The 27,858-nt window shown below is 53.8% G+C and overlaps 2 protein-coding genes across 3 annotated transcripts; one reads left to right on the top strand and one right to left on the bottom strand.

Annotated features, from left to right (window-relative positions):
* The first annotated feature begins 504 nt into the window (after positions 1–504).
* Positions 505–25,189, top strand: OTOP2 (otopetrin 2). The gene is made up of 8 exons (XM_057384366.1): positions 505–761; positions 19,633–19,835; positions 20,443–20,871; positions 21,331–21,467; positions 22,077–22,135; positions 22,765–22,898; positions 23,346–24,235; positions 24,784–25,189. Exons 3-8 carry the CDS (start codon positions 20,475–20,477, stop codon positions 24,952–24,954), a joined length of 1,788 nt encoding a protein of 595 aa, XP_057240349.1. The 5' UTR covers positions 505–761; positions 19,633–19,835; positions 20,443–20,474; the 3' UTR covers positions 24,955–25,189.
* USH1G (USH1 protein network component sans) lies at positions 6,862–17,118 on the bottom strand. Of its 2 annotated transcripts, XM_057384371.1 has the most exons (3): positions 16,428–17,118; positions 7,947–9,188; positions 6,862–7,264 (listed from the first exon to the last, which is right to left on the bottom strand). In XM_057384371.1, exons 1-3 carry the CDS (start codon positions 16,589–16,591, stop codon positions 7,261–7,263), a joined length of 1,410 nt encoding a protein of 469 aa, XP_057240354.1. In that variant the 5' UTR covers positions 16,592–17,118; the 3' UTR covers positions 6,862–7,260. The 2 variants fall into 2 exon arrangements, with proteins under 2 accessions (XP_057240354.1, XP_057240353.1); XM_057384370.1 differs by having other exon boundaries at positions 6,862–9,188.
* Positions 25,190–27,858: the final 2,669 nt, after the last annotated feature.

Raw genomic sequence — 27,858 nt, 5'->3', positions numbered from 1 at the left:
GTTTTGGGGTACTGGAGGGGTTCCAGAGCACCAGGACAGCGGGGTGAAGGCAYTCCCTGGCACCAGAGCAGGCAGGATGCCATGTCAAGAGCAGCACCTGCTGCTCTCCACCCCTTCCCACCCCCTGAAACGCGAGCAGAGCCCCTGGGGAGATGCCGTCTGTGGGTGTCAGCGAGTGCCCTCGGGGGCCGTGCAGCACCCACGAAACCACAGCCGGGGTCCAATTCCCTGGGCAGGGGTGCCCGAGCCCACACCCCGCCATCGAGCACCCTCTGCCACCCCTCGAGCATCCCTGGCGGGTGTCCCRGCGCCGCAGGCTTTGCTTGGGAGCCGGCTGCTCTTATGTAAAGGAGCAGGAGAGCGGTGGGGATGAGCCGGCCTTTGTAGGTCAGAAAATGGAAGTGCGGGGCAGTTCGGGGATTGGGCTGGGTCAGCYCGTGAGTCAGTGGCAAAGGAGGGACCGGCGCGGCGGAGGCTTTATTAGCGGAGGAGGGGTGGAGCGAGGCTCCGCAGGCAGGCGAGGAGCCGGCCGAGGTTCGGCATCGACGGAGCGGGGCTCGCCCTCCCTCCTCCCTCCCTCCTTCCCTCCCGCCCGACGCGTCCCCGCTCCCCGGCCCGCCGGCGATGCGGCCCCGGCCCCGCTCCTCTTCCTCCTCCTCCTCCTCCTCCTCGCTGTGCCCCTGAGGGGCCGCAGAGCCGCTCGCCCCCCGCCGCAGCCCCCAACGCGCACGGCGCAGCCAGGAAGGCGGTGATGGAGCAAGGTCAGTGAAACAGGTTTCTCCTCCCGGATCCCTGGAGCAGGCGTCCTTCCTGCGCCGGCTGGGGAGCCGCCGACTTGTTGACAGCGGCTCTCGTTAGCTCGGTTATTGAGCGGGGCCGAKGGCTGGGCTCCCCGCTCGTCCGGAGGTAGCGGCTCCGCTGGGGTCACGGATGCCCCTGGAGCTGCCCATCCCTCCCCAGATGTGCAGCTTTCCCTGCCCTCGGGGGGCTCCGGGGATCCCCCTGYYCCGGGATGTCTGCTCCRAAAMGCTGGTGGGGTCGGGGTGCTGRAATAGGGGGTGTTGGTGTGGSAGGTCTGCARTGCYGGGGATGTGGAAGGGTTTGGGGGTGACATCCCTGTCTGACCCCGGTGCTGTGACCTGCAGCTGTCTCGGGTGTTGGCACGCCAGCTGAGCCGTGGTGCCACGCTCAGGGGTTGTTTGTGGCAGTGGAGAAGGGCCAGGCTGTGGGTTTATCACCATAGATGTAAAAGGCAGCACCAGGCCGGCTTCCCAAATCCGCCGCCTGCCCTGTTCAGGCCTTTGAGCATTCTGGAATTCCTGCAGGTTCCCCTGCGCTGGTYACCAGCATTGCCCACAGCTGATGGTCCTGCACTCCAGGGACAGGGACACGTGCAGCCTGGCCATCCAAGACATGGGTGCATTTCCAAAAAACAGCCTGAGAGCCCAGGGCAGTGTCCTGGGGGGATGAGGTGGGTGAGGGTCGCAGGCTTTGCTGGGACATGGTCACGCCAGCACAGTTTTGCTGTTTCCTGGGGGTGAGATAATGGATGGGAACAAAGGGATGTTGTGGCAGACAGATCTGTCGCTGGCGCCTCCTGCGAGGGCAGAGCCCGTCCTTGGGCCGGAGCAGCGTCGTGCTGAGCCCGCTGCTACCTCTGCCCAGGCAGTGCAGCCTCAACAGAGAGGAGGTGGGAGGGAGGTCCATTCATGTTTGCTTACTGTCTGGGTTTAGGTGATTTCGGGGTGGGTGGCACCCTGGCAGCCCTGCACTTCCTGCTCCAGCCAGTGCAGTTCCACGAGGGACCAGGTGGCCCAGCCTTGACCCGGCTGTCTCCTTTGGTGGTGGCTGCTCCTGGTCCCACCAGGACCTTTGGGCTGAACCTTCCTGCCTCTGTAGGGTGCTRATGTGTTAGAGCTTGGTGTCCTGCAGCAGGAAGGTACAGCTGTTGTCAGAGCACAGACTGAAAGGTTAAAGCTTGGACAGAGATTGGGAGCAGCAGGAAGGTTGTSTCTGTCAGTCCAAAAAAGTGAGAGATGATGGTGAAAGCTGGGGTCACCACAGCAGCCAAGGGTTCCACAGCCCCTCAGTGCCTTTCCATCCCCAGCTTTCTCCCCCCAAAGTGTCCAGAGCAGGATGTACAGGGCATCAATCCTGCAGTGCACGTGTTTGTCCCAGACACAGCATGGTCACAGCTACCAGCACTGCTGAGGAGCCACTGGTATTGTCCCAGCTACTGCGGGTTTCCCATCACCCCTGGCACCCTGGTGTCCCTGCTGAGCTGATCTATCACCCCTGGGACCCCTGGTGTCCCTGGTGAGCTGATCCATCACCCCTGGGACCCCTGGTGTCCCTGGTGAGCTGATCCATCACCCCTGGGACCCCTGGTGTCCCTGGTGAGCTGATCTATCACCCCTGGGACCCCTGGTGTCCCTGCTGAGCTGATCTATCACCCCTGGGACCCCTGGTGTCCCTGCTGAGCTGACCCCTGCTTGACACAGGGGCTGTGCCAGCTGCCATCTGCTCAGGGTTCTCACCTCTCTGTGGAGTGGCACAGAGCCAGCTCCATCACYGGGCTCAAGTCAAACAGTTCCTCCTAAAATAGTTCCTCGGTTTCAGTTTCCCTGCAGCAGTGTTTCCAYGAGCCCATCCTCACTGCTGGGTTCAGGGCTGTGCCAGAGCCTGGGTGACATGGGGACCAGGCATGTTCAGCAGCTGGGGACAATGATGCCCTGGGTGATGACCTGCACACTTTTTCCCAGCAGCACCATCAGTGCCCAGTGGGATGAATTCAGAGTGGGCCCAGGGCATTGGTGATGCCCCACACCTTTCTCTGTCCTGGCTGCCCCTGGGGTGCTCAGTGCCATCTGCAGCTGTGTCCCYGTTTCCCTTGCTGGGAGCAAACCAGGATGTTGGGTACCAGGACAACGGGTACCAGGGAGTTCGCTCCARCCCTGARAAAATTGGTGGCAGAATCCATGGCATTGCTTGAAGTTTTGCTGATATTTATGAATTGCATGAAGTAGAAAATTTATGAATTGAGAATGCTGAAAATTATTTGCCCTGTTAATATATAAAGCCAGAATTAAAATGAAATGCCCCTCAACTTCTCTTGCTTCCCACCCAGCAGCTGTGTCACCAGGAAGATGCACTGAGTTGTGTCCATGCTCTTGCCTTTTGGGGCACTTTGGTTTTGGGAATAGTCAGGGGAAACCCTGCAAGGCACAGCAAGGCCAGAGCGTGCTGGGGCTGCTCCACAACAACCCCCTCGCCCCTCACCTCCGTCCTGGCCGTGCTCCTTCTGCAGCCATGCATTATTCAGGGCCAGGAAGTGAATCCCTGGTGGGATGGGCAGGAAACAGTGGGGTGAAATGGCCCATGCTGGCCTGGCAGGTCCAGGACCCCAGAGTCACCCTCGGGTGTGGGCACTGTGGCCGTCACCAACTCTGGGGGAACCTGGGGGAGAGGAGCATCAGGCAGGGCTGAGGATGAGGTGCTCCAGCCCTAGGGAGATGCCTCCCCCTGGTCCTCTGTGCCTGTAGGACCTACCTGGTGTCCTTCAGGATCTACCTGGTGTCGCGTAGGACCCCCCTGCTGTCCCATAGGACCCACCTGGTGTCCTGGTGTCCTGTAAGATCTACCTGGTGTCCCGTAGGACCCACCTGGTGTTCTGTGGCGGATGCCCTTTGTCAGTTCCCATGTCAATCCCATGTGGCAGGGCTGGGCACATGTGCCATCCTCGGGCAGCAGCCTGGAAAAGCAGCCATGTCCCCAGCAGGTGGTACCTGTTTGCCTGCAAACCCACGTCTCCAACGCCGTCACTGTGTGACGTCGGTCATCTCCAAAATCTTCCCTGCTCTTTCCCTGCTCCAGACTGTGGTCTGGAGCTCCTGGGTGCTGATGAGYGCCCACACCTCCCCCCTTGCAGCAGTTGCCTGGGGATAAAGACAGGGCCTGGGAATCAGCATCACTCTGAGAGCAATGCTCCTTCAGCTCAGGAGCTGGGGATGTCCAGCTCACAGATGGGGTGTCCATACCATGGCTGGACCCACTGGCCCACTGGCCTTTCTCCACTCCCTGCACCACCTCCCACACCGTCACGGACACGGAAACACGTGTCCAAGCTGAACCCAGGGGACTGGTTTTGCTGGGAAGCCTCATTTAACACAGGCACGGGATGGTTTGGTGCTTGTGGCTTGGGGTGTTATGGGACAATCATCCCAGGGTTACTGCTGGGGACATGCTGCCACCACTGCCAGACCTGCCCCATGTCCGAGCGCTCCGGTGCCATGGGCAGGGACAAGGGATGGTGTTTGCTGCTGGCAGCAGCGGGTCGGGGAAACCTGCTGCCCAGCTGGGTTTCTGTTTGGGAGGGTATTTAAGGGTGTTCTCCAGGGTGTGCCAGCCCTGGCCTCCACCCTGCTTTCACAAGCGCCCTCTCGGAAAGGAGCTTGTTGTTCTCGGCCCTGGAGTGTAATGAGTGCCGTGAGGCTTCCCCGTGGAAGCTCCAGTGGGCAGAGCAGCGACAGGGCAAGCTGGGCTCGGAGAACCCTGAGGGGACAGCCTGGGGCAAGAGGAGCCTGGCTCCATCCTGAGCCCGGTGCGATGCTGCAATCCATCTGGACAGGGGGAGCTGGAATGCAGGAGACATCTCTTGGGCTGGGATTTTGGATGTTGTGTCCTGCAAAGGCTGTGGCTGCACACTCTGTGGGGCAAACTTGGTTGGAAACCATGGACCAACCCTCAGGGCAAGGAAGACGCACGGTTCCAAGTGCAGGTGTTTGTTTTGGGGCTTTTGCTGCCTGTGACAGCCACCCCACGCCCGCAGACCACCCTGCCACACTGCATTGGTGCCACGCCTCAGTTTTGGTCTTTCCCTGCATCATGGAGGTGACCATRTTGGTCTCAGGGCTTGGTGATCCCAAGTGATATTTTTGGGCTTGGTCTTAGCTCTGCAAGGACATGTCCCGTGGCACTTGGGTATTGCCATGGCACCGAACCTTTCACTGGCTCTTTGAAGGAAAGACAAGTTGGGAGAAATTATCTCGGTCAGCATCAACTCAATGTCAGCAACCGCTTGGGTGCTCCTAAGCAAAAAGGCAAAAGTTAAGGAATCTGCACACCCCGGGTGCCTGGCAGACCCCAAATACCCTCCCCATTCCAGTGCCTGGCCTGCCAAAGGCTCCAGTGGGTGCTGAGAGAATAGATCCACTTCTCTCTGTAATCTGGTGGGATAAACTGGTCCCCATGGCACTGGGGTGAGCCATGGCACATCACTCCCCTGCTGTGCCCTCAAAGACCCAAAGGCACAGGAAAAYTGGGGCTGGGGACTGGTTCCTGGCGCTCTGTCAGTTATCCAGAGCAGGGACAGAGCGCTTGGTTGCAGTCACAGGCATGCACGAGGAAGGGGTGAATTTAGTGATCCCAGCCTTGCCTGTAAACCGGCCTGAGGGTCAGCAGTGCATCCCAGCGGGTCCCATCCCGCTCTCCCAGACCCGGTCCCGGCAGAGGGAGCTGTGACATCAGCCAAGCCACCGCTCTCCCTGCYGGGACAGCAGCCYCRGGCTTTGGAGAGGGACCAAAGAAAACAATGCTGGGGCCGGGGCAGTGCAGCCTTCGTGCAGAGCTCGCTGACTCAGCACTCTGATCGCTCGCCCTTTTGCCTGGAAATCGAGCCAAGAGTTATGCAGAACTTGTAATTTCAAATATAGATGCACTGTTAGGACTAAAATAATGCTTAAAAATGAATCAGTTAGCTTCTGTGCAGAAACACTTCAGACGCTCAGTGTGGTGATGGTGTTTAGGGGATGCCAGAGCATCTTTGTGTGCAGTGGAATGAGGCTGGGACCCCACACCTCTCCTGGTGGGGATTCAGCCCCTCGGGGAGCAGCAGAGCAGAGAAACACCTGAGTATTTCTAACTTGCAAAGAGTGATTTTCCTCCCTTACACCCACACACCCAGGGGCAAGCACAGGCAGGGAGCAGCACAGCTTCACACCAAACAAATCCCCATCCTCCAAACGGCACAACAACAGCCTCTGCAGCTCCAGAGGGACTAGCACAGCCCAGACCCCAGCCTGGCCCGGGATGAGCACAAACAGGTCATTCCTTATCATTTGCATCCCTGAGATAACGTGGGTAAGCAACACCAGTAACACCATGCAGCCTTTTTCTGATCTGGCAGTCTGCATCGCGCCGAACAGGCACTTTGCCAACACCCCATGGCACAGACTGCCAACTCTCCCTCCTTAGGATCTGTCACTGCCCATCCTGCTGCTGCACCCCAGAAACTGCTGCCACCCAGAAGCCGTCCAGAGATCACGTGTGAAATGCAGCAGTGGAGCTGGGAGTGCAATGCTCAGTGGGATGGGTCTGTGCAAGCACCTGACTGCAGTTCAGAGCAGTGTTTTGAGCACTGATGCTCRGAAGAGGTTCTGGATTACAGCCTGGTGCTGTGCTCAGGCCTGGGAAATTCCCAGMTTTCRGAGACAAGGTCCTTTGCACACAAAYTGCTGATCCAGCYCAGTGCCCTGGAGAGATGGGACAGAAAGGTTGCGTCCATGTAAGAGCCATTTGACCACTGGAAGGCAACTACCAACAYGTTCAAAGCATCATCTTCATTCTGMATTTTGCCCTCAAGAYGGCAYAGACSGGACTCACAGATTTGTTGGGCACCAGCTGGGCAAAGTCAGGGCTGGCACATCCCAAACTGAGACCATGGTCATCAGAACTCCCTTCCAAAAACACAGTACCAGGCAAGATGAGAAGCATCATCAAATGAGAACTAGGAGGGAGAGCACAATTCCCCAACCCCCTGCTCCTCAAGCCCAAACCCCAAAACAACCACTCACTCAGGGAAGAATGGATTGTAATTATTTATTTTGGGTCCCGCTGAAAAGATCGCGTTATCTCCTTCCGTTCATGGCTTGGTGTGGTCTCACAGCCTGTGACAGCAGCGTCCCAGCCAGCTGTGCAGCTCACTCCTTCCTGCAGCATAGGGAGACCACGGTCCCTTCAAGGTTGGCAGGTTGGAGCTGCCTGGTCTGACCTCTGCTGTTGTCCACCCCTCCGTGCTGGGAAGCATCGCACAGGCAGGGAGCAGAGCGAGGGAGCAGTCCCACGGGAATGGTGGGGATGGCTGTAGCTTTCAGCTGCCCCAGGAAGGGAGTCTCTGGCTTGTGTTTTCTGGCAACTTAGAACTGGGTTTGTTTCTCGAGCATTAAAAAAAAAAAAAAAAAAGATAAAAAAAGGATGCTGCTGCTATCTGCAAAGGGAAAGAGAAAAATCTGTCAGCACCCTGAGGATCCAAGAACGAGCTGTACTGAAAGGGTGTAAAAACAGCACACAGATATCTGGAGGCTGGGAAGCCCAAACAACACCATAAATTGAGGTGTCAGTGCACGTGGCCTTCCCTTCAMCTCTCTGACAGGGACACGGTCCTTCAACCCTCCCCAACCAAACCCTGGAAACACCATAAAACAGCAACAGCTGCAACCCAAATACGCAATCTCCTGAGTAAGATCCTGAGCATTTGGGGAAGGATTCCCAGTGCCACCRGGCAGTGCTGTCAGCCTGATCCCACCGGGAATTGCGGTTGATTTCCTAATGTCCTCAAAAGGTGAGGAGTCAAGACACGCCTGAACGTGGTTGAAAATCTCAGCTACAGGGATTGAGGAGCATCAGACCACAAAGCAGTCTGCACTCATATGGGTTATGAAACGAAACAAGGGCTTCACGTCACACATYGGGGCTGTTGAGTAATGAACTAACGCTGTTGCCACCTCTCCAAACTCTCATCCTTTCCACACGAGCAGGAATTTGCCCACACACAGAAGAGCTGAGGTTACCTGGACTCATACTCTTCCAAGCAGGTTGAAAACAAGACCTTACATTTTCCCCATCTCCACCTGCTGAAGAATTTAACCKATATCCCATGTCCTACTTACAGTTCAGTGTCTATAATGACATCTGGCTTCTCCAGCGTTTGTCGTCTCCTCTTGACGGCATCCACAATCTTTTTTCTGGGGCCCAACGGGATGTTGATGCTCTTCAGGTCATTGTCTGAACACAGCATGAGGGCCTCCAAGTCAATCTTTTCCTTCTTCAGGATGGAGACGAACTCAAACATGTGCAGGGAAGCCAGAAAAGTCTCCAAGGGGCTGGTGTCCGGTTCGTCATCGTCGTCTAAGCCCAGCTCCACCTCGTCCCAGGGCAGCTCCTCCGCGTTCCTCTCCTGCAGGCTGTTGGCACTGCCAATGCTGTCGTTGAGACTTGGCGAGCGCTGCAGGCGGCTCCGCAGTCTGACGCCCATCCCGTCGGCGCTGTCGTCCCCCAGCGCGSCCCCGTCCTCGCGGCCGATCCCGAACAGCCCGCTGCTGACGTAGTTGCGCCGGAACACCATGGTGCCCAGCCCGGGGCGGTTGAACAAGGAGTCGTGGCCRGAGTCGGTGCTGACCTCCGAGTGGGCCGAGTCCATGTGCAAACCCGGGTCGCTTATGGCACGGGAGACAGTGTCTTCGTCCGTGAGGAACATGTCTCGGATATTGCGGCGGGTCCACTCCTTGGGGCTGGCGTACGTGCCCTGCTTCACAAACATGACATCATTGCCCAGCTGCAGACCTGACAGAGACCGCACGCTTTTCCTCCCRTCCTCGTAGATCTTGAATGTCCCATCCACCTGCTTCTTCTTCTCCAGTTTCTTTTGTATTTTCGTCTTTCCCTTGGCTGTGCCGTGGATGGTGGCTTGTGAATATGGCAGCGAAGTCACCATAGACATGTGCTGGAACTTCTTGCTTAAGGTGCTGCTTGAATAGCTGGAGAAGCTCATGGTATCCGAACTATCCGACATCTCCTTCCTGTACCGTTTCTCCATCCTTTGGTGGTGCTTCTTCTGCAGCTTCACRCAGTCCTTAATCCTCTTCTCTGCGTCCCGAAAGGCCTTTTCCTTCAGTTTGCTCACCAGCTTGGGGTTGAGGCTGCTCTGCTTGGCAGCGATCGAGTCCAGGTAGCGCACACACTCCATGTGCCCCTTCATGGCTGCCATGTCCAGCGGGGTGTGGTARTCATTGTCCAGGCACCAGATGTTGGCCCCAAAGGAGATGAGGAAGGAGAGGCAGTTCAGGTGGCCRTTGGCTGCCGCCAGGTGGAGGGGGGTGTTCCCCCAGATGTCACATTTGTCTGGATCACCCCTAGACAGCAARAAAAACAACTGGTTAGCCTGCAGGGATAGATGACAGACTCCTCTGGGATATTCCCAGCTGAGATATTCAGGGGCAAATCAGCACCATGAACTTTTGACTCCTTGAAATATCAAGCTACTTGTGTCTGGTTCCTGCAACTTAATTTTAAGGGGTAATTCAGGAGGGGTGTTAACACTGACATGGAATAACGTGCCCCACTTGCAATTCCCATAACTTAAATTCGGTCTTGGGAGAAAGATCTTCCTGCATCAAACCAACTTTTGGAGGGAGGCAAGCCCAGAACTGAGATACAGGGCTGGTTCCAGCTCAGACCTGGAGCTTRTTATAAAATTTCAAATCTCAAACATCCTATTAAAGCCTAGAGAGATTCTGTCTTCAGATCTTGGCTTCATTCAGCCTCTGTGGAGGGGCCATGCCTCTCTGCACCCCACATCCTGGGTGGGACACCTTGGGACCCCACCATAAAATGTCCATCCTCAGCAATGGTTCTGAAACCCACCAGCTGCTGCACCTTCCCACCCGCCTGTTCCTCAGCACCTGGGGAAATCTGGGGCACAAAGGGGAATGGTGGCAGGAGAGAATAAGGGTGAATTTGCTGTCGTTGGCCTCGGCTTTGGGGTTTTGTGGGGGATTTTGCTGTACCGTGCTTGGTCTCGATTGCACGGCTGGAAGCCCRTTGGTATTAGCACATCCTGAGAATCCAGTTTCAGAGAAAGTGGTGATTAGGTTTCTGCACTCCACAAGAGCTGGACACTGCCAGTAGCATCTCCTCTCACAGAGTGTCAGCCCCTGCCCCAGCAGATTGCTGGCAGGACACAACCACTCACCCACACCTCCATCCATGCCAGGATGGACACAAACCTGGGATTGAAGGCAAGTCTGCCCTGCTGACATTCCTCTGTATTTGTGCTCAGGTGAAACGAGAGAGAGTTCACACCCCTGCTGGCACCAGCCCTCTGCCGAGTGTGTGCTAATGATATGCAGCCAGCAGCAGTATCTGTCAACAGGGCGCTCTCCCTCCATGGCAAAGCCTTTTATTAAAGCTGGGCAGCTCCACCACCCTCAGGAGCAGCTCCTCGTGGGCAGCAGGGCTCTGGCAGAGCTCTGGCTCAGCACAGCTCCTGCCCATTCCTGCACCACCCTTGAAATGAGCCCCAGAGGAGCCCAGCACTGTTCCTCCTCCCCGGACACCTCAGCTCAAATCCATGGTGACACCAGGAGTGCAGAAAGAAAATCACAGGACATATGGGTGGAAGTTACCCACAAGGATCATCAGGTCCAACTCCTGAAATGCACACTTGAGACCTTCAGGAAGGGTTGCTTAACTCTTTGCTGCTTTAGGGTCTGTGTTGACAGGAGMTGGGAGCAGCAGAGCCCAGAACCCCCTCCCAAATCCCATCTGCTCTGAGCTATGGCTTGTCTTACTTCAAAGAGTCCAAAAACTTCTCCAGGAAAAGAGGAGAAGTTCACAGAAGCAGAGGGACGTCTTTGCCCTGCTRCTGTGCATCTGCATCACTTTTTGCCAAGGCACAAACCCCAGGAACAGCCTCATGCAGCACATTCACCCCACACAGGGACCCCCTGATGCTTGGAACACTGTCCAATGAGCAGTAGAGACACAGAGCAGCTGCCCAGCCAGTTTAATGCCAAGTTTRCAATCCCCAGGCTTTACAGAAGCAATGAAGACTGTCCAGAGGTTAAGCTGGAGATTATTTGGTGCCAGAGCATGAGCTTCCTAACCATATTCCCTGAGAGCTGCTACAAGATGCACTCTGCTTTTTCTGTGGAAGCATGAGCAGTAACTCCATCATGCACATGTTTTCACTGAATTTACAGAAACTTAATAAGTACARTCTTACTCACTGGCAAATTCAATGAGCTTATTGGCAAATTCAGCAAGGTAGTCAAAAGGTTCAAAACTCTGTAAGGTAAAAAGCCCTTCAGGACTTCTGAGCCAGAACCTTTGATACCTCTCACAGGAGAAAAAGGTTTCAAAGACGGGTGATGGGGAGGGGGAAAGCAGGAGATCACAGGGTTGAGGGGCCATGAAACCAGGAAAAGGAGAGAAGGGAGCTGATAGTACTCGGGCAATGCTGAGTTTCCAGGAGCAGTAACTCCCCAGCCCTTGCCTCTACCCTCGTAGTGACATGTCCAGGCTGGGAAATGCATGGGGAGGATAAATATTTGATGAATTGCAAGAGAGGAGTAAATTATTGATGGAGCTGGATTTAAAGAGCCAGTGAACCAGTTCCACATGGAACTGCTGGTGCTGGTGGGGAGAATGGTTCAGGAGGGGCTGTTGGTTTGTTCTGCATGCTCTGGAAGGACACTTATGTGCCTGATGGGTGGGCAGGGCACCACCAGAGCCCCAATGTGTTTGTGGGCTCATGATGTGGACAGTGACTGAGCAGTGGACTCGCTGGAAACAGCCTCGCTCCCAAACCCGGTGTGGGGATGCTCAATCCATAAAGAACCTTCTGGAACCGTTTCTCAGGCCTGTATGGCTCAGGGGGCAGAGGGCAAAGCCAGGGAGGTCTTGGGTGTCTCACACATGAAGATCTCCTTCCCTCAGAGAGTGAGGGGAAAGAACATCAAACCCAGATTTCCCTGGACTCTGTAGGAACAAGAGCGTTGGAGCAAAGTTAGATCTCTCTGCCTTACAAATGTCTGCCGCAGGCGCTAAAAATGCATCAGAAGGAAAGAAGAACGGTGACTTGTAAGGTAGAGATGTTTGATTCAACTCAGATAATAAACATGAGGCCCTCCCTCTGGCAGCTGCCTGTCCAAGCAAAACTTCACCTCCGGGGTGCTGCACACGAGGAGATGCTGACTGCAGGGTCCACTAAGTGGGAACGCATTTTAATAACAGGTGTAATTGTGCAGCCCTTCTCGGCTTCAAAGCGTTTTCGAGCACTGAGTCAAGTCCCGTAATGATCATTATTAAAAACACTGTTAATTGGGCCCCTTAGGTGGACATGTGCATCTCCTGAGTCACTGCATTTGCACTGTGACATGCATGCTCACTCCCTTCCTGCGGGTTTTTCCCCTCTGCTTCTCCCGTGGGATCCCAATTAGCTGGGGAATCCAGTGGCACTCACACATGCTCTTCCCTGGCTGCATGTGTGGAGTTCCTCCGATAGCAAAGKGCTGGCTCACCCTTGGCTCCTGGGTGTGTGTGAGGAATTGGGCCCTCAGAGTGTCTCTGGCTCTCATGAAATGGTTTGGGATAGAGGAAGAGTAAAAAAATAACTTGTTAAAAATTGTTAAATTAATTAATTGTTAAAAAAACAATTTATGGCTTGACAAAAAGTCCTCACTACTTTCAGYATAGTCAATCAGGGCAAGGGCCCAAGCAAAGCCTAGAAAAGAGCACAAAATAGGAGTTTTTGGGCTCAGAGCAGAGTTTTGGATGCCAAGTTTTGCCCAGGTGGTGGTAGCCCAAGGATTCAGCTGTTCTCCGAGTCCAAATCCCCCCAAATCCAGCAGAGCTGCTGTAGATGAGGGTCATCCCAGGGCTCTGTGCCTCTGTCCCAGCAGAAAGACGGGCTGGTAGTTCCTGTGTTGGTGACTGTCGGTGCTGGGGCAGTGCCTGGGGCCACATCTCCTGGCTCAGAGCTCACCATGCCCAGGGCTCGCCCTCGCTCCCAGCTGACAGCTCAGGTGCCGGAAACCACCAAGCTGCAACAGTGCCCCACCCTGCTCCTTCACCTTCCCGGCAGGTCATCGCCCGGGGAAGGTCCCCACCAACACGGCCACGCTRTCCTGGCTCCAGCCAGAGGATGCACATCACCCTTCACGTGCCTTTGCTGCAACATCCACTGCACCCAGCYGGGGTGACGAGGTGCCCTCGAGCAGCCTGGCTGATGTCAGGAGCCACCATCACCCCCAAACCACGGCTGAGCCACTTGTCCCCTCTGCCACTGACATCCACAGCATCCACGCCCCCTGTKTTTGTAAGAAGGGGAACTGAGGACCTGCTCTGCTGGGTGACAGAGCTGAGTGAGGGCCTGCAGACACATCCTCGCCTCTCCTGCTGTCCATTCTGAGGAAGTCCTGGCTGATCCCAGCCAAGGCCCCCCAAACCTGCCCATAACTGGAGCTGGAGCAGTGCCCWCCGCTGCCACAGCAGCTCCTAACGAGCCACACTGAAGGATTACTGTGTCTGAAAAGCGGCAATGCTAAATGCCAGCTCGCCTCCCTCTTCCCAGCCATCATGTTAATTGAGTTTGTTTTCCACGCTGGGGCCTGGCCAGGAGGAAGAAAAAGGCTTTTTGTGTGGTTAACAAGAAGGATGAGCCACTGCTGCTCCCTCCTTCCCAAACCCTCTCTCCATCCGTTCCAGAGGCATGGGCACGTCACCAGCTGGTGAGGGCTGAGCAGGAAGCCTGCTTTGTTACCCCTTCCATGTGGGTTGGGGCAACAAACTTCCCTCAAGGATCTACCAGAGGATTTCTCTCCCCACCCCCCGTTTCAGCCCAATCAGTTGAACACAAATGGATGAGGCTCCTTCATTGATGACAGAGCCTCAATAACCCCAAGTGTCCATCAGCCTGGCATGACCATCAGAGCCATGGTTCTGGCTCCCAGCAGCTCCATCCCACAGCTCTGCATTCTCAGGGTGCCTCTGGCCACCCTCACTAGGACATTTCATAACAGCCCGGCCCCAGCACTCAATGTCTGGCTTGTTTGGGCTCTGGTACCACTGCCCAGCACCGGAAAAGATATTTTGGTGTTTCTTGCTGCCCCAGAACTCCCCCATCTCCCCCTGTGCTTTGACATCCCCGTGCACCCCAGCTGGAGGCTCACCACCCCCTCAGCCCCCAAAGATGCCTCCCACCCYGTCCCTGCATGGAGCCAGCCCAGTTCCACTCCCCCAGACATTGATCTATGCTACACATTCCTCTGCAGGACTTTCTGCACCAAAGGAGGAATATTTTGCCAGCAGAGGCCAGAGAGCAATGCCCTGACATTTTGGGATACTCAGAGGTCCTCCCTCTTTCCTCAAGTTGTTACAGTGCAGGTGGAATAGTATCATGTACAATACAGAATTAAGTTTCATTTGAACAAGGCTTAAATGCTGTGGCACATCATCCCGGGCACTGGCAGAAAATTACAGGGTCTGCCCTCAGACTCTGCACAGTTCCACCTCTGTGGCATCCTTGTCCCCAGGCTGGGGCTTTCCTGCCTCTCACAGACCCAAAGCCAGCTCCAGGGATGTAAATCCCTCCATGCCAAGCACTTTGCTGGCCTCGGCGTGGCCCCGGGCGAGGATCTGACACATGGAGATGAATGCACGAATGCAAACACGCCCTGCAGCCCCACAGCCGCACACCTTGCTCCACCATCCATCATGTAAAGGGCACTGGGCTTTTGCCAGGCTATTTTCCTTGTCAGGAACAAATGTATATTAGGTTGTTAATTAAACAGCAGCCAAGCTGCACTCGAACATGACTGAGCCCACAGGGACCTTTTAATCCAATGTGAATTTATAAAAGCGGCTCTTGGGCTTTGTGGAGAGGCAGAAACTTGTGGTTTGGGTGGAGGTTGTCAGGGCAGTGGTGCTGCAGGGTGCCCCGTGATGGAGGTGGGCAATATGAGGAGATACTGTGATACAAAGAGATTAAAAGGTCAGTCTGAAAGGCTTTGCCTTTCTGGAGGGATGTTCACCCACCGTTTGGGCCTTCCAGATTGACTTTTTGGCCATCAGAGAGTCTTTGGAACCATTCTTTACTCCAGGGTCTCATCCCTGAGCTCTCCTGCCATGGTCTCTCTGGTTCAGGGTGGCAATTCCCAAYCTGACAGGAGCTCTGGGCAGTTTTTTTGCTGGGCACAGCCTCTCCTGGGAGGTACACAGAGCCCCCTACCAGGGAAGCATCACAGCTCTCTCAGCCCTGGACCATCTCAGGATGCTCCACTTGGAGCACTGTCTTGCTCTCTTCCTTTCCGACTCCAAAATACTCTTTTTCTGACCACGTTCCTATTGGATTAGGTGCTCAAGGACCAAAAAGCCACCCTGTACACAGCCTTTCTGACCCCAGGGTCTGAAAGGAAATGATTTACAATGGAAGGACAACAAAGGATGGAGGAGCTCTGCCTGCGAGCACAGCTGGGGCACTGGCTGAAGGTTGMGCACAAGCAAACCAGAGTTTCAGGAGATGCCAAGAGCCCAGGAACAGGCACAGTGGAGATGTGGCTGATCAGGTACAAGAGCTGCCCAGGGTGGACACAGAAAATCCCCCAGCATGGAGAAGCAAAGGCCTTCCAAGGAGGTGTGATGTCCATCCAGGCTGCTGAGCTCAGCACCRTCTCTCAACATGAGAACAACAGAAATCAAAATCAGCAGAGGCAGAGGCCACTACAACTTGGATGGGTTAGATGAGGTGCTCAGAAAAACTGCAGGAGCAGAAGGAAGCAGTGGATGTGTCCTTGGGGGTTTGGTAAGAACTGGAGAGTCACAGAAGGAACTGGGAGTGGCAGATCCTGCCTTAGCACAGACCTGGTGTGGGTCCCCCAATACCAAGGTGTAAATGCTTCCAGCCTGACAAGTCCCCTAAATCCCACTCCCACCTCTCCACCCCATCCACACTTAGGGAGCCAGAAACCCCAAGATGTGGCAGCACAGGGTGAGGCACAGAGAGACAAACCAGTATGGAGCAGGCCCTGTGGGAGAGTCTGGGCTTAAAGAAATCTGGTTTTGGAAAACCTGAATTTCCCAGGCTCCAAGTGCGGGACAGGCTGCCCAGGGGTCACATACTGAGACCTTGCTTTGGGTAAAACAGACAAGTGCCACCCACTGCCAGCTGGCACGGCACACATCCCTCTGTGAGCATTCCTGGGACAGAAGGAGCAGTTATTCTCTCTGCCCCCTCACCTAAAAGGGCTTTTTTCGTGTCAGCAACAGAACGTGTTTTTCTTTACAGGAGCTGTAAAGGATCACAAAGCGCTTGGAAAGGGGAACTCATACCTACCCAGGGAGTGGCAAGCAGGGCTGKGGGCAGGGGCAGTTAAAGGGTCAGAGGAGCTGGGAGAACACAGAGCAGGAGTGTTGGATTAGATTGAAAGCACCACAAGCAGAGAACAATGACAGTGGGGAGGACAGGAGCAGGGGTCTCATGGACAGAAGGCAGAATTTTGTGGGGCACACTGACCTGCAAGCAAGGAAGGGGGAAAAAGGGGTGCCAGCTACTCTGTTCCCCAGCCCAGCCCCGTGCCCTGGCCAGCACTCACCCTCTGCTGACWATGAGCCGCAGGGCATCCAGGTTGCCGTGGTAGGCGGCCCATAGGGTCGGGGTCATGCCATCCTCGTCCGGCGAGTTCAGGTCCTTCTTGGTGGCTTCCTTCAGCAGGTCCAGGTAGCCATCCCGGGCRGCTCGGTGGTACTGGTCATTCATGGTGTGAAGGGGTCCCCGGGCCAGCACATGGGTGCCCAGGGGGTTCAGAGCATGGGCACGGATGTGGGGCAGGGGCAGCTGCCAGGAGGGCCCCGCTCGCCTCGCGCAGCTCCGCGGACCAGGACACCTGAGAAGTCCTGGCCGGGGAGGCAGGAGCTGTTCCAAGCCCAGCCAGCCAGGCTCCACAGCGCTTCCCCTGGGTCCTAAGCATCCTCCRGCCCCGGCAGCTCCTTGTGACACGCACCGGCTCCCCGGCACATTAAAAGCTCCAGTTAAGCTGCGTGGCTGTGTCGGGCTCAGCACAGGGTCACACAGTGACAGTTCGCCAGGTTTGTGTGTCCCCAGAGCAGAGCAGGCTCTCAGAAAGGCTCACGGGTTGTGTCCTGCCCAATATCCCCCCGTTCCAGGGCTACCCCATCTCAAGTGAGGGGCAACAGCAGCCAGAGRAGGAAGAGTGGGTCAGTGAAACGTGTGGCCCCATGGCCTCCACTCAAAGCCCTGTCAGAGCTGGGACCTGGATGGATAATCCTGCTCTGTGCGGGGGTGGCTGAGAGTAGTTTGGTGGTTAAAAAAAAAAAAAAAAAGAGGCAACAAAAAAAAGCTTTTCCAATTAAAAAAAAAAAAAAAAAAAGAAAAAAAAATTATGTATATGTATATGTATATGTATATGTATATGTATATGTATATCTCTAGTGTCACTAGGAAGACAACAGCCAACCCAGTCACCATCCCTGTTCCCCATCTATCCTACCTATACCCCCAGAAATCTGCTTTTCCAAGGAATTGCACAACAAACTGCACAACAGGAATCTTTGATAAACCAAGGAAACTCTTAAAGGCTGGGAAAAAAAATCCCTTCCTCACTCCCTTTCCCTCTCTGGAGACTAAAAAACCCAAATCCTGTCTGTAAGTCTGTTGTTCACTGCGATGYGCAGGGGGTGCAGTGTCTGCGATCTCTGGGTCTTTTATGCTGACACAGAATTCCCGGCTGGCTGAGACCCTCGGGGAGCTGGACAACCCCAGGAAATATCTCCAGCGCAGCATTCCCGGGTCCCGGGCACCCTCTGCTGTTGGAAAAGAAGGAGCCAAGCCTGGCTGTTGCCCGAAGCTTTTCCMGTACGTTACACCCGAGGGTGAAACGGTGGATTGGGTCCCCTGGGACACGCTGTCATGGAGGRGGAATTTCCTTTTCCTCTCTCGTTCATCTTACTTGTCATGTCCTGGCCCTGGGAGTGGAGATCTCCAGGGCTRGACCCTGTGAGTGTCACCGTGCCCTGGGACAGGCACAGGGTTTGGAAAGGGTGAAGGCAGAGCCATCAGATGGGTGAGAAATGGGAGGAGAGTTGAAAAATGGGGAAAGACTCTAAGAGAGCAGCGGAGGGGCWTGGAAGGCAATGAGCAGAGAGGAACCAAACCAGAGCGAAACGCAGCTTATTTTTCTAAGGAAGAAAAATGCCCCAAGACAGGAAGGTGGCCTTAAAGCAGTGCCAGGTGCACCCACGCAAGCTGCAATAATTAACCCCTGTGTGACCGACACGGCGTCACCGTCCCGGCTGCCCGGGGACGCCTGGAAGTGCATCAGAGTCAGGGTCTGCTCCCTGCGGGGTTTGCTCACCTCAGCAGGTTCGTTCGCACCCACTCAGCCTCCCCGGGCAAGTCCCGATGGGATGCAGTAGCCACGGAGGTATTTGCTGCTGGCATCCTTGCAGGTGAAAAGCAGCGCAATAACGTCTGCAAATCATTACCGACGTTCTTTAATGATGATTGTGTTGTTACTAATTAAGTTTGTTGCGCCGTACGGTGGCAGCCAGGGGGACTGGGAGAATTGCCCGAGGCAGTAAACACTCTTTGCTCTATTGCTGGCTGCTAAGGACTAAAGAGGGAGGATAAACCGGTGCGTTTAGCCCGAGGGGCCTCTGAACCWCTGGCCTCTGCAAAACGTCACCATCAGCTCGGATTTGCTTCAGGGAGGCTTGGGCTTCCCTCGGGAAAGGCTGCAGATTAAGATCAGCCCCTCAACCCTAAAGGAGTCCCTGAGGGTCAGCAGAGGCCGGGCAGGGCAGAGCCGGTGCTGCTTTTGTAAGGAARWAAAATGCCCCAAGAYAGGAAGGTGGCCCTAAAGCAGTGCCAGGCTGCACTGCAGCCGGCTGGTGGCAGCACGGGAGGGACACACGGAGCTCTCCCCGGGCTGTTCGCTGGATCCTAAACTCTCCTTCCCCATCCCACACCATTCAGTTTGATGCTGTCCCTGTAAGGAGTGCAAGCAGGTAGAAATGGGACTGAGAAAACACACAGCAAGTGGCYCCAGCTTTTTGCTTGCCCTGGTGGGGGAAAGTAACAGAGACATCTCCAAAAGAGGCTCCTTCGAGGACTAAAAGTTGTSCCCATCAGTCCAAAACTGCCATGGAACCCCTGCTCCCCCACAAAACACAATGAGGCTGAAAGAGACCATGAGCAGAAGCWGTCCCCTTGCCAGGCAAATGCTTGAATCATATCTGCGCTGTAATTTGTGACATAATCAGTGTTTGGAAGGAGAGGAGTTAAGGTCCTGAAGTGCAGAGAAAGGTGATCTCACTCTGCAAAATCAAAGGCAGTGCGTCAGCAAAGGACAATGCAAATTCCGGTCCCCAAAACCTGCCCTGCTCTAGCGCTAAACCTTCCTCAGTGATGACACCATGGGTGGGAASGGATTGAGTTACCCTTGGCACTGAGCAGGTACAAATGCAAATTTCTTCCTTTTCCTCAAGAAGCTTCCAGGCATGGAGAGGGCTGATTTGAATAGCACAGGGTGAGGCACAATGTTTATTGTACTCCAGAAAGCGGAAACCCGAGCAGAAAATCATCACCAAAGATAAGTTCATCACCTAAACCATCTCCTCTCAAGGGAAGAGACCTCATGCATGTAGGGAGATGGATTTGGTGGGGTGGCCTTGCTCTGTGGTGACCATGACCCTGTGACCGAGTGGTCCGTGCCATGCTTAGCAGTGTTGTCAATTCATGCTCTCRCTAGGTAAATAACCTTTATCTCCTCATCTCTCCAGCTTCCCCAAAATCAGCTATTGCACAAAATGGATCACATGAGCTCCTCTGAGAAGCCCACAAAGCCCTGCTGTCAGCTCCAGACATGGTGTAAATCACAGAGTTGTCCCAACGGCTATAAATTCTCCAACTGACCAAGCTGCAGCAACAGGGAAATTTCTCAGCCTGGCAAGAGCAGAGATTTGGATCCCAGGCAGCAAAACAGGTTGGTGGAACGGCTTTGTTTGGATGGTTAATTCACTTTGTTTCAGGCATAGAGAATCAATGAAATCCCAAAGTTGGCACGGGCAAGGGGCTTTAGAGCGCGTGACAGCTGAGGTAGTTCACACCCTTCCTGCAGGAACTGTTGCAAACTATGATGTGATGATCCGTAGTTTCCCGGGGGTTTCTTACCTTTTGGTGGCCTGTTCTTCAGCCAGGAAGAGTAACAATTCCTCSGAGTGTTTAGTGGTTGACATTTAGAAATCAAACCACGCTGGCTTTTTGCCCCAGGATATTTGATCCTGTGAGTGCTTTTTGGTGATTTTCCAAATCTTGCATCAATAAACACGTAAATGTTGTGTGACTAATTAGACACGCTTCGTTAAACTGACCTGGGATCTCCCCAAGCAAAAGCATCTTAAGCAAGAAAAGCCTTCAGGGAACCCGGAAAGGAAAGTTTGAAAATGAGCTCATCCCTCTCCTCGCATTCCCTGTCCCAGCCTTCCCTGTTCCTGTGATACGTCCTATCCTCCTCATGACGTGTTTTGCTCTGGCCCAGTCCTGGGCTGTTCCAAATTCACCTCTCATTCATGGGCCTGTCCTCCCAACAGCACTGACCCTCAGATATAGCCTKGGCTGAACCATGACCGAGGAGTCCGGGCGGAAGGACAGCGAGCTCGGACACCCCCACTCCAGCATGGGCTGCGGACACAAGGATGACAAAGCCAGCCTGGCTTCGAGCCAGATAGCATCCTTCGGCCACCAGCCCCCCTCCACTCCTGCCTCCAAGGAAGTGTGGAAGAAGGGCGGCCGCATGTTCTCCATCCTGCTGGCCGTGCACTTGGCCCTGCTGGCCTGCACGCTGGTGAGCAGCGGGGCTTTCGAGAAGATYGCCGTGCACGACTACGACGTCTTCTTCCTGCTGACCGTCATGATGCTGATCGTCATCATCTGGATCATCTTCTACCTCGCCGGCACCTCCCGCTGCCCGGGTGCCATCCTGGGCAAGGACTCGCACGCCGGGCCCATCTGGCTCAGAGGTGGGTGCTGGGGCTGGAGGGGAGGTGCAGGGTGGACAGTGTGAGGGAGCAGCAGTTATTGCAAGGGAAGCAGCAAAGGTCGGGGCACAGCCCCTTCCTGCTGGTTCACTGGGGCATGGCACCATGCCCTGCTTCAGGTCAGCTCCTGCTCCCTCCACAGGATTCACTGCCAGGTCTCCCTGTATCCACAAGGGCTCTTGGTAACTTACACCAGGATCCTGTCCACTGCTTTTGCCAGAGCTGGTAGCCCTGGAGTGCAAGGTTGATTGAAAATCACCTCTGGCCAAAATGATTGTATGAATCTGTTGTTGCCATGATAGTTTGTGTGCTAGGAGAGGAAAAACAGCAGTAGAAGTAAAGCTTCTTCATGACAGTAGTTCTCTTCTTCCTCTCATCCATCTGCATTAGCCCACATGTGCACACATCTGGCCAACYACAGATGTTTTTGTTCCTCAACAGGAGGCCTGATCCTATTTGCCATTTTCAGCCTTGTCATGGATGTGTTCAAAATTGGATATTACTCAAGYTTCTACAGCTGCCTGTCTGCAATCAAAATCATCTACCCCATCGTGCAAGCAATATTTGTGGTTGTCCAGGTGAGATGGTTGTCCCCTGTCCTGGGGAGGGGTGGAGAGACACAGGCAGCAGTGGAAGGAGCTCTGACCCCATGGATGTAGCTCAGCTGCCCCCACAGCAAATGCAAGGGCTGAGTTCAGCCCCCACCCAGGCACCCATGACAGCTCCCTCCAACCATGACAGCTTCCATTTATGGCAACTCAGCTCACTCTAAGGCATTGATTTAAACTTGTTCCCATCCCATGACATTTTTGTCACAAACTGAGCAGCCCTCAGCCAGCCAGGCCTCTCTTCCCATGAAGAACAGACGAGGAGAAGGACAGTCAGGGCAAGGGCTGCCTTGCAGTTTGAGGTCCCACGCAGAGAACCCCCTGCTCTGGGACAATGCAGAGGAGGGAGAAGGTCAAAGAGGAACGACTCAGACCGAATAAGGAGTGCCCAGGGACAGAGCAATGGCAGTGGGAGCAAACAAGGACATCCAGCAGAGGGCCAGCATTATGAACTAGGCTGAGCCCAGATGGACCCAAGCTCCAGCTTGCGCTCTCCTCAGCAGGGAGGTCCCTGTTTCAGGAGGATGTGCTTTGCTTTCTTGTTTTCCTGGAAATAACTCCTTTCCTTTCCCCTGCCAGACATATTTCCTGTGGGTCTCTGCCAAAGACTGCATCCATGTGCACCTGAACGTTACCAGGTGAGCACTGCTGCTTCTTGAATCCCACCAACCCAGCAGACCTGGGCTCCCACAAGCTCTGCACTCTCTCACACAGCTAAAATGTAACCTGGGAATAACTCCACCTCCCTTAACGCTGTCCAAAACTAAACCTGCTCAGTCTCCAGCTAAACTTAGATCCCAGCTCAAACAGCTRTGGTTAATGACCTGTGGATCTATCAGGGTTGGGATTCAATTCAAGAATCCAAGCATTACTCAAAGCAGATAGTATTAAATAAATARTTATCATTAAATAATGATTCATAGTTGACCTTTTCTTCCCTGGGGGAGATAACTATTCAGTGGGCAAGCCTCAGGCTAAAATAAGATCTTGTTCACTTTTGCAAGACTGGATCTTACTGAAGAGCAATCCAGGTCTATTAATTTATTCATTATTGAGAAGCTCTTCCAAAGGCAACAATGGGAGCCAGGCCCTGCTTATTCTCATGAGCATGGACTAAAAATGGGAAGAGAGTGAGGGCAGCAAAGAAAGGATCAGGATTTCTATCCGGGACCACTGGAGTACTCTTACCAATTCAGGCAGACCTAAACCTGATGGGAGAAACATGGCCTAGAGCCACTRTTCTAATGTCACAAACCTTCTCCTGCAGGTGTGGCTTGATGCTAACGCTGACTACAAACCTGGCAGTGTGGATGTCAGCAGTGACAGACGAGTCTGTCCACAAAGCACATTCAAAGCTGAAGAAAAACATGACAGAAGAAATCTTCAGGTGGCTYCTGAAAGGTAATCTGCCCCTTTGCAAAGCCATCTGGTCCAGGGAGGGAGGCCRTCAGGTAGAAATTGTTCAGCAAGTCAGGTTTTGCCCCTTTTCAGAAGGTGTTTTTAGAGCTGGAGGTTCCTTTGATATAGCTGGTTTGTTAAAAGCCAAGTCTGGATATTCATTTCTTAACCTCTATCAGAGAGGAGTCAAAGAGGTGGAAAACCCTGTACAAATGGGATGGGAATGAAGAAGGGAAGGAAAAAGAAASATTTAACCTGACAGTTAACTTTTTAAGGAAGAACCCGGGCACCAGAAAGCTGAGGGTGAAGTGTCCTTGTTTTCAAAGTGGTCAAATATTCACTTGTCCTTTCTCTTGATTTTCTTCAACCCCAAGCATCTTCAGGGCTGGTAACAAGCATTGGCTCCTTGTTTTRACACCTCTGCCTCTGTCTGGATTTGTCTTGTTTCAGTGGGAATGAGAAGCAGCTCAGCTGGTGAATGCAATTGCAACAGCCAAATCTGCCAGATCTTCAAGAACGGCTACTTTTGGCTGTATCCCTTCAACATCGAGTACAGCCTCTTTGCCTCTGCCATGGTCTATGTCATGTGGAAGAACGTTGGGCGCTTCATCGACCACCACTCCCACCACATCCAGCGCCTGAAGTTCAGGCTCTTCCGAAGGACCTTCTTTGTAGGCATCATGCTGGGCCTCATCATCCTGGTGAGTGGTTTGGGAGTCCTCATCCTGTACGAGGTGCAGGTAAATTCCAGCACYGAATCCAGCAAGAAGAGCCAAGCACTCACCATGTACTACATCTTCAACATTGTTTGTCTGAGCCTCATGTCTCTCGTCTGCATCGGTGGCTCTGTCATCTACCGCTTTGACAAGAGGGACATGGACCGGCACAAGAACCCCACCAGGACCCTGGACGTGGCCCTGCTGATGGGGGCAGCCTTGGGCCAATACGCCATCTCCTACTACTCCATTGTGGCCATCGTGGCCAGCACGCCGAGGGACACCATCAGCGCGCTCAACCTCACCTATGCCCTTCTGATGATCGCCCAGCACACCTTCCAGAACATCTTCATCATCGAGGGCCTCCACCGGCAGCCCCCCAAGGAGGACCACAAGCACGAGTCCCACCAGAAGGACCTCTATGGGCTCACTTTTGTCAACATCAATGCCGTGTCCCTGCGGGTGCCGGACACTGGTGGCACCTTGGCCGCCAGCGCTGCCTCTGGTACGGAAGCCATGCACACCTCTGACCTTGTGCGGTCCCTCACTGCCCCCAAGAAGATGAACTGGAGGAGGAAGTTCTTGAGGGAGATCTCCATGTTCCTGCTGCTGAGCAATATCATAGTGAGTACCCRCACAGGGAGAAGAGTTTGTGGAGGCAGGACAGGGGTACAAGCACAAGGGAGAAGGGTTTGTGAAGGAAAGGGTGTGGCCTATGGGAAAAGCAAATTTTGTATGCCTCTGCTGCACAGAGAGCACTGAGTTATATTTATAAATGCAGAGCTGCRATTCCCTTGTCCCTTAAAAAAAGCCCAGCAACCACCCTGAGGTTAAGACATTGTAGGCTAAATTAATAACCTGTCACTTATTACCAGAAAGTCAGACAGAAGAGCTGGGTGCAAGAGAAGAATCAGTTTCAGTATTTTTATTGTGTATTAGTGGGTATGTAGGACAGCTTATTGAAAGCAATAAATACATTAAACCCTTTCCCTTCAGCCCCAAAGAAAGGATGTAAAGTGACAAATATCTGGGTTTTCTTGAGAACTGGCAGCACATCTCTTCTCAAAACCCATGGCCCAGGAGGCCACTCGTTTCCTGGGCAGCTGTGGCTGCAGCTGCCTGATGCACCACACACCTTTCTCACCATGCTGTTCTCCCATTTCCTCCCACAGCTCTGGATCATGCCAGCATTCGGTGCCCGGCCCCAGTTTGACAATGACACGGAACTGAACTTCTATGGTGATTCCATGTGGCCGGCCATCGTGGACATTTGCCTGCCCTTTGGGATCTTCTACCGAATGCACGCCGTGGCCAGTTTGCTGGAGGTCTACATCATGTCCTAAAGAACTTCCTCACAAGGAAGATGAGATCCGCCTCAAGCAACCCACCTTTGTCCTACCCCAGGGCTTGGAGGCTGYCCAGATGTCCCCAGCACTACCTGAATCATGTCCCCTTGCAGTGTTGGGGCGTTTATGAACTGTCAGTGAAGATCATCCAAACATAGTCCAGATTTTATTTTTGCTACTTGTGTGTGGATGTGCCTGTGTGTGTCTGAAGTTCTTAATGCTGAAAAGAGAATAGATAAGAAAAAAAAAAGAGAAGAAGGAAGGTATCCAGTGTGGGATCAACGGTGATTACCCTTGGTTCATGCAGAGACTCACCTTCCTTRTAAAGCCTGTTCACTCCATGCCACTGATGGACTCTCCAGAGGGTTCTTGGGCAGTCAGGTCCTCCCTGCATGCAGAGAGCTGGAGAGTGCAAGGGGCTGACACAGGCCTGAAAGGACAGAAAGGGAAACCAGCTCATCTCCTGGTACGGCCAGTCGGAAATCACTCCCCTGCAGAGATGTGAAAAACAAACTGGTGGCCACCAAAGGCTTTGGGAAACATTTGACTCTTCCCTCTGTATTGCCCGTGTGTTTGGGCCCTCTCGACCCTTCCCTGTGCCAGCCCCTGCTGTTTTCTGTCCTCTCCAGGGAGGCGTCACTGCAGCCTCCTCCTCCCAAGGAGGGAGAGCTGTGTGTATGGTCCTGGGCTGGCCCTGATATGGGATTGCTCTAGCACACTTTTTTTCTCAGCTTTCCTGAATCAGGGCTCAAGAATCATAAAGATGATGTGGGCAATACAGTCTGGGGGATAATAAAGAGATTTTTTCTTTTTTTTCCTTTTTTCTTTTTTTTTTTTTTTTTTTTTTTTTTTTTTTTTTTTTTTTTTTTTTTTTTTTTTTGATAGATAATGATTTTTTAAAAATATATGAACATTTTTGTACGCAAAGTTATTTATTGATTTTCACTGTACCTCTGAGCTCCTGAAGGGACCCTATGACACAGAAATCAATGCAATGCCATGGCCAATTTCATCACCCGTGCCCTGAAGGGATGCTAGTGCTTCACCCTCAGGCCTGTGTGTGCTTTGAGGCTGTGAGCACAGCCCTGCACCCAGACCCTGGCACGGTGACTCAGGTTTCTGGGTGCCTGCAGCTCTCCATGAGCCACTGAGTGACTGAGGGGGCTTTCAGAGCAGGAGTCCTGGGCTGCAGGAAGTAGAAATGGGCCCCTCTGCATCCAAGCAGAGCCTCAGAAAGCCCTCGCTGCCAGGACAGGAGGGTGCACGTCAAACTGGCACAGCTGAGCTCTGTCTGCATCCTGAGAAATCAGGGTTTAGCTGCTCAATAAAGGGTTTATTGTTCCATCAGGGTTTATTGTTCCAATGAAAAACACTGCAGAGGTGGCAGAAACCATCGAGCCTTTCCCTCTGGACGTGTGCGCATCCGCCAAAGAAAAAAATAATAAATGGAAATCRTGGAACTTGAAACGCAGTGATGTAATTTTCCACCCCACGGCCCAGGCTGACACGTTCCCAACCACCTTCCCCTCCAAGCCCAGATCACCAAACCAGCAGGGACCAGTGCCCCTGGCTGGTGTGACACCAGCGTCCTTGTGTGCCAGCAGCCTTTCTCTGAGCTGGGTAGAATGGGACAAACCCCAATGTCCCCTGCCCTCAGAGAGCTGAACTGATCCAACATCCCCAGGTGGGTCAATCCTCTGTCTCACCTGCCCAGGAACCTCTCCCAGCCCCACCAACCCTGCCAAGGCCTGGTTCTATTTTTACCACTGATCTGGTAAAGATAAAATCTCTCTGAAACCTTAGCTTCTCTAAAACAAAAGCCTCGTTATTCCGTGGCTCCCRCAGTTGAAATTAAGTCAGAAAAGAGACACAAAGGGTGCACAGACGTCAGTCCTACGTACAGCCCCACACGTTGTTTGGGCCCAAGCTGCTGAGCTCACACCAGGGTAGGAAACACTTTTAATCACCCAGTCTGTTCCAGGAAACCATCAGGTTTCATCCTACGTGCTCTTGCCGGTGCCTGCTCTCAGGTTCCTAGGGGTGGGTGCACTGGGTCCAGCAGGGCACACTTTGAACTGCWCTTTTCTCCTGGAGAGCCACTGTAGGGGCACTTCTGGGACCAAATAAACTCGGGATGGGTTTCAGGAGAAACCCCCAACAGCCCAAACAGCACTGATACAGGCAATAATCCCAAAGCAACCACTCCAGGGTGGTGGGCCAGCTGCAACCACAATATCCARCCACAGTCCTGTTGGGATAAACCAGAATGTCCTGGGGATGGCAGAGGCTCCACAAGGATCCCTGGCTAACCTGAGGTATCTCCAGGCTGCAAGAACAGGGATGGCAGGGGCTTCCGGCCAAGGGATGAATTCTTCTTCTGCCCAAAATATCTTGGGAGAAGCAGTAGATTGGGAAAGAGCCAGTGAACCCCATGTATGAACCCCAAAAAGGGCTGTATAAATAAAAGGGGTATATATGTAGGCAGAGGGAGAGGGAGCACACAAGTCCAACAAGGAAAAAAAAAAGAAGTTTAAAAATCCAAACTCTGAGAAAACCCTACTGTAAACCCTGAGTGCTCAAGGATTGTCACTAGAAGGTACGAGCTCATGATCAGTTAATGTGATGTGCCCCAAGGCTGATGGAGATCACCCAAATATCTCTGGGCAGCTCCTGGGCACATGCAGCCTCCCAAACCCAGGCACAGCCCTGGAGCAGGGACTGCCACATCCCAGGTGCACAGATCCGTGCCTTCCCTGGGACTGCCCTCTGCCAGGTGAGGCAGCTGCTCCAGCACTGACCTTCTCCCCTCGGATCTGGGACGCAGCTCCTCACAGCCTGGGGGAAGGGCAGGATGCATCTCCATGATGGGGGGTTTGGTGGAAGGGGAGGACAGCACAAACA

This window comes from Malurus melanocephalus, unplaced genomic scaffold (genome assembly GCF_030028575.1).
Source record: "Malurus melanocephalus ecotype Western Australia unplaced genomic scaffold, MMel_1.1 scaffold_704, whole genome shotgun sequence".
In the NCBI taxonomy this organism is placed as follows: Eukaryota; Metazoa; Chordata; class Aves; order Passeriformes; family Maluridae; genus Malurus; species Malurus melanocephalus.
The sequence above is the reverse complement of the archived record's forward strand: the minus strand, read 5'-3'. Positions and strand labels throughout refer to the sequence as shown.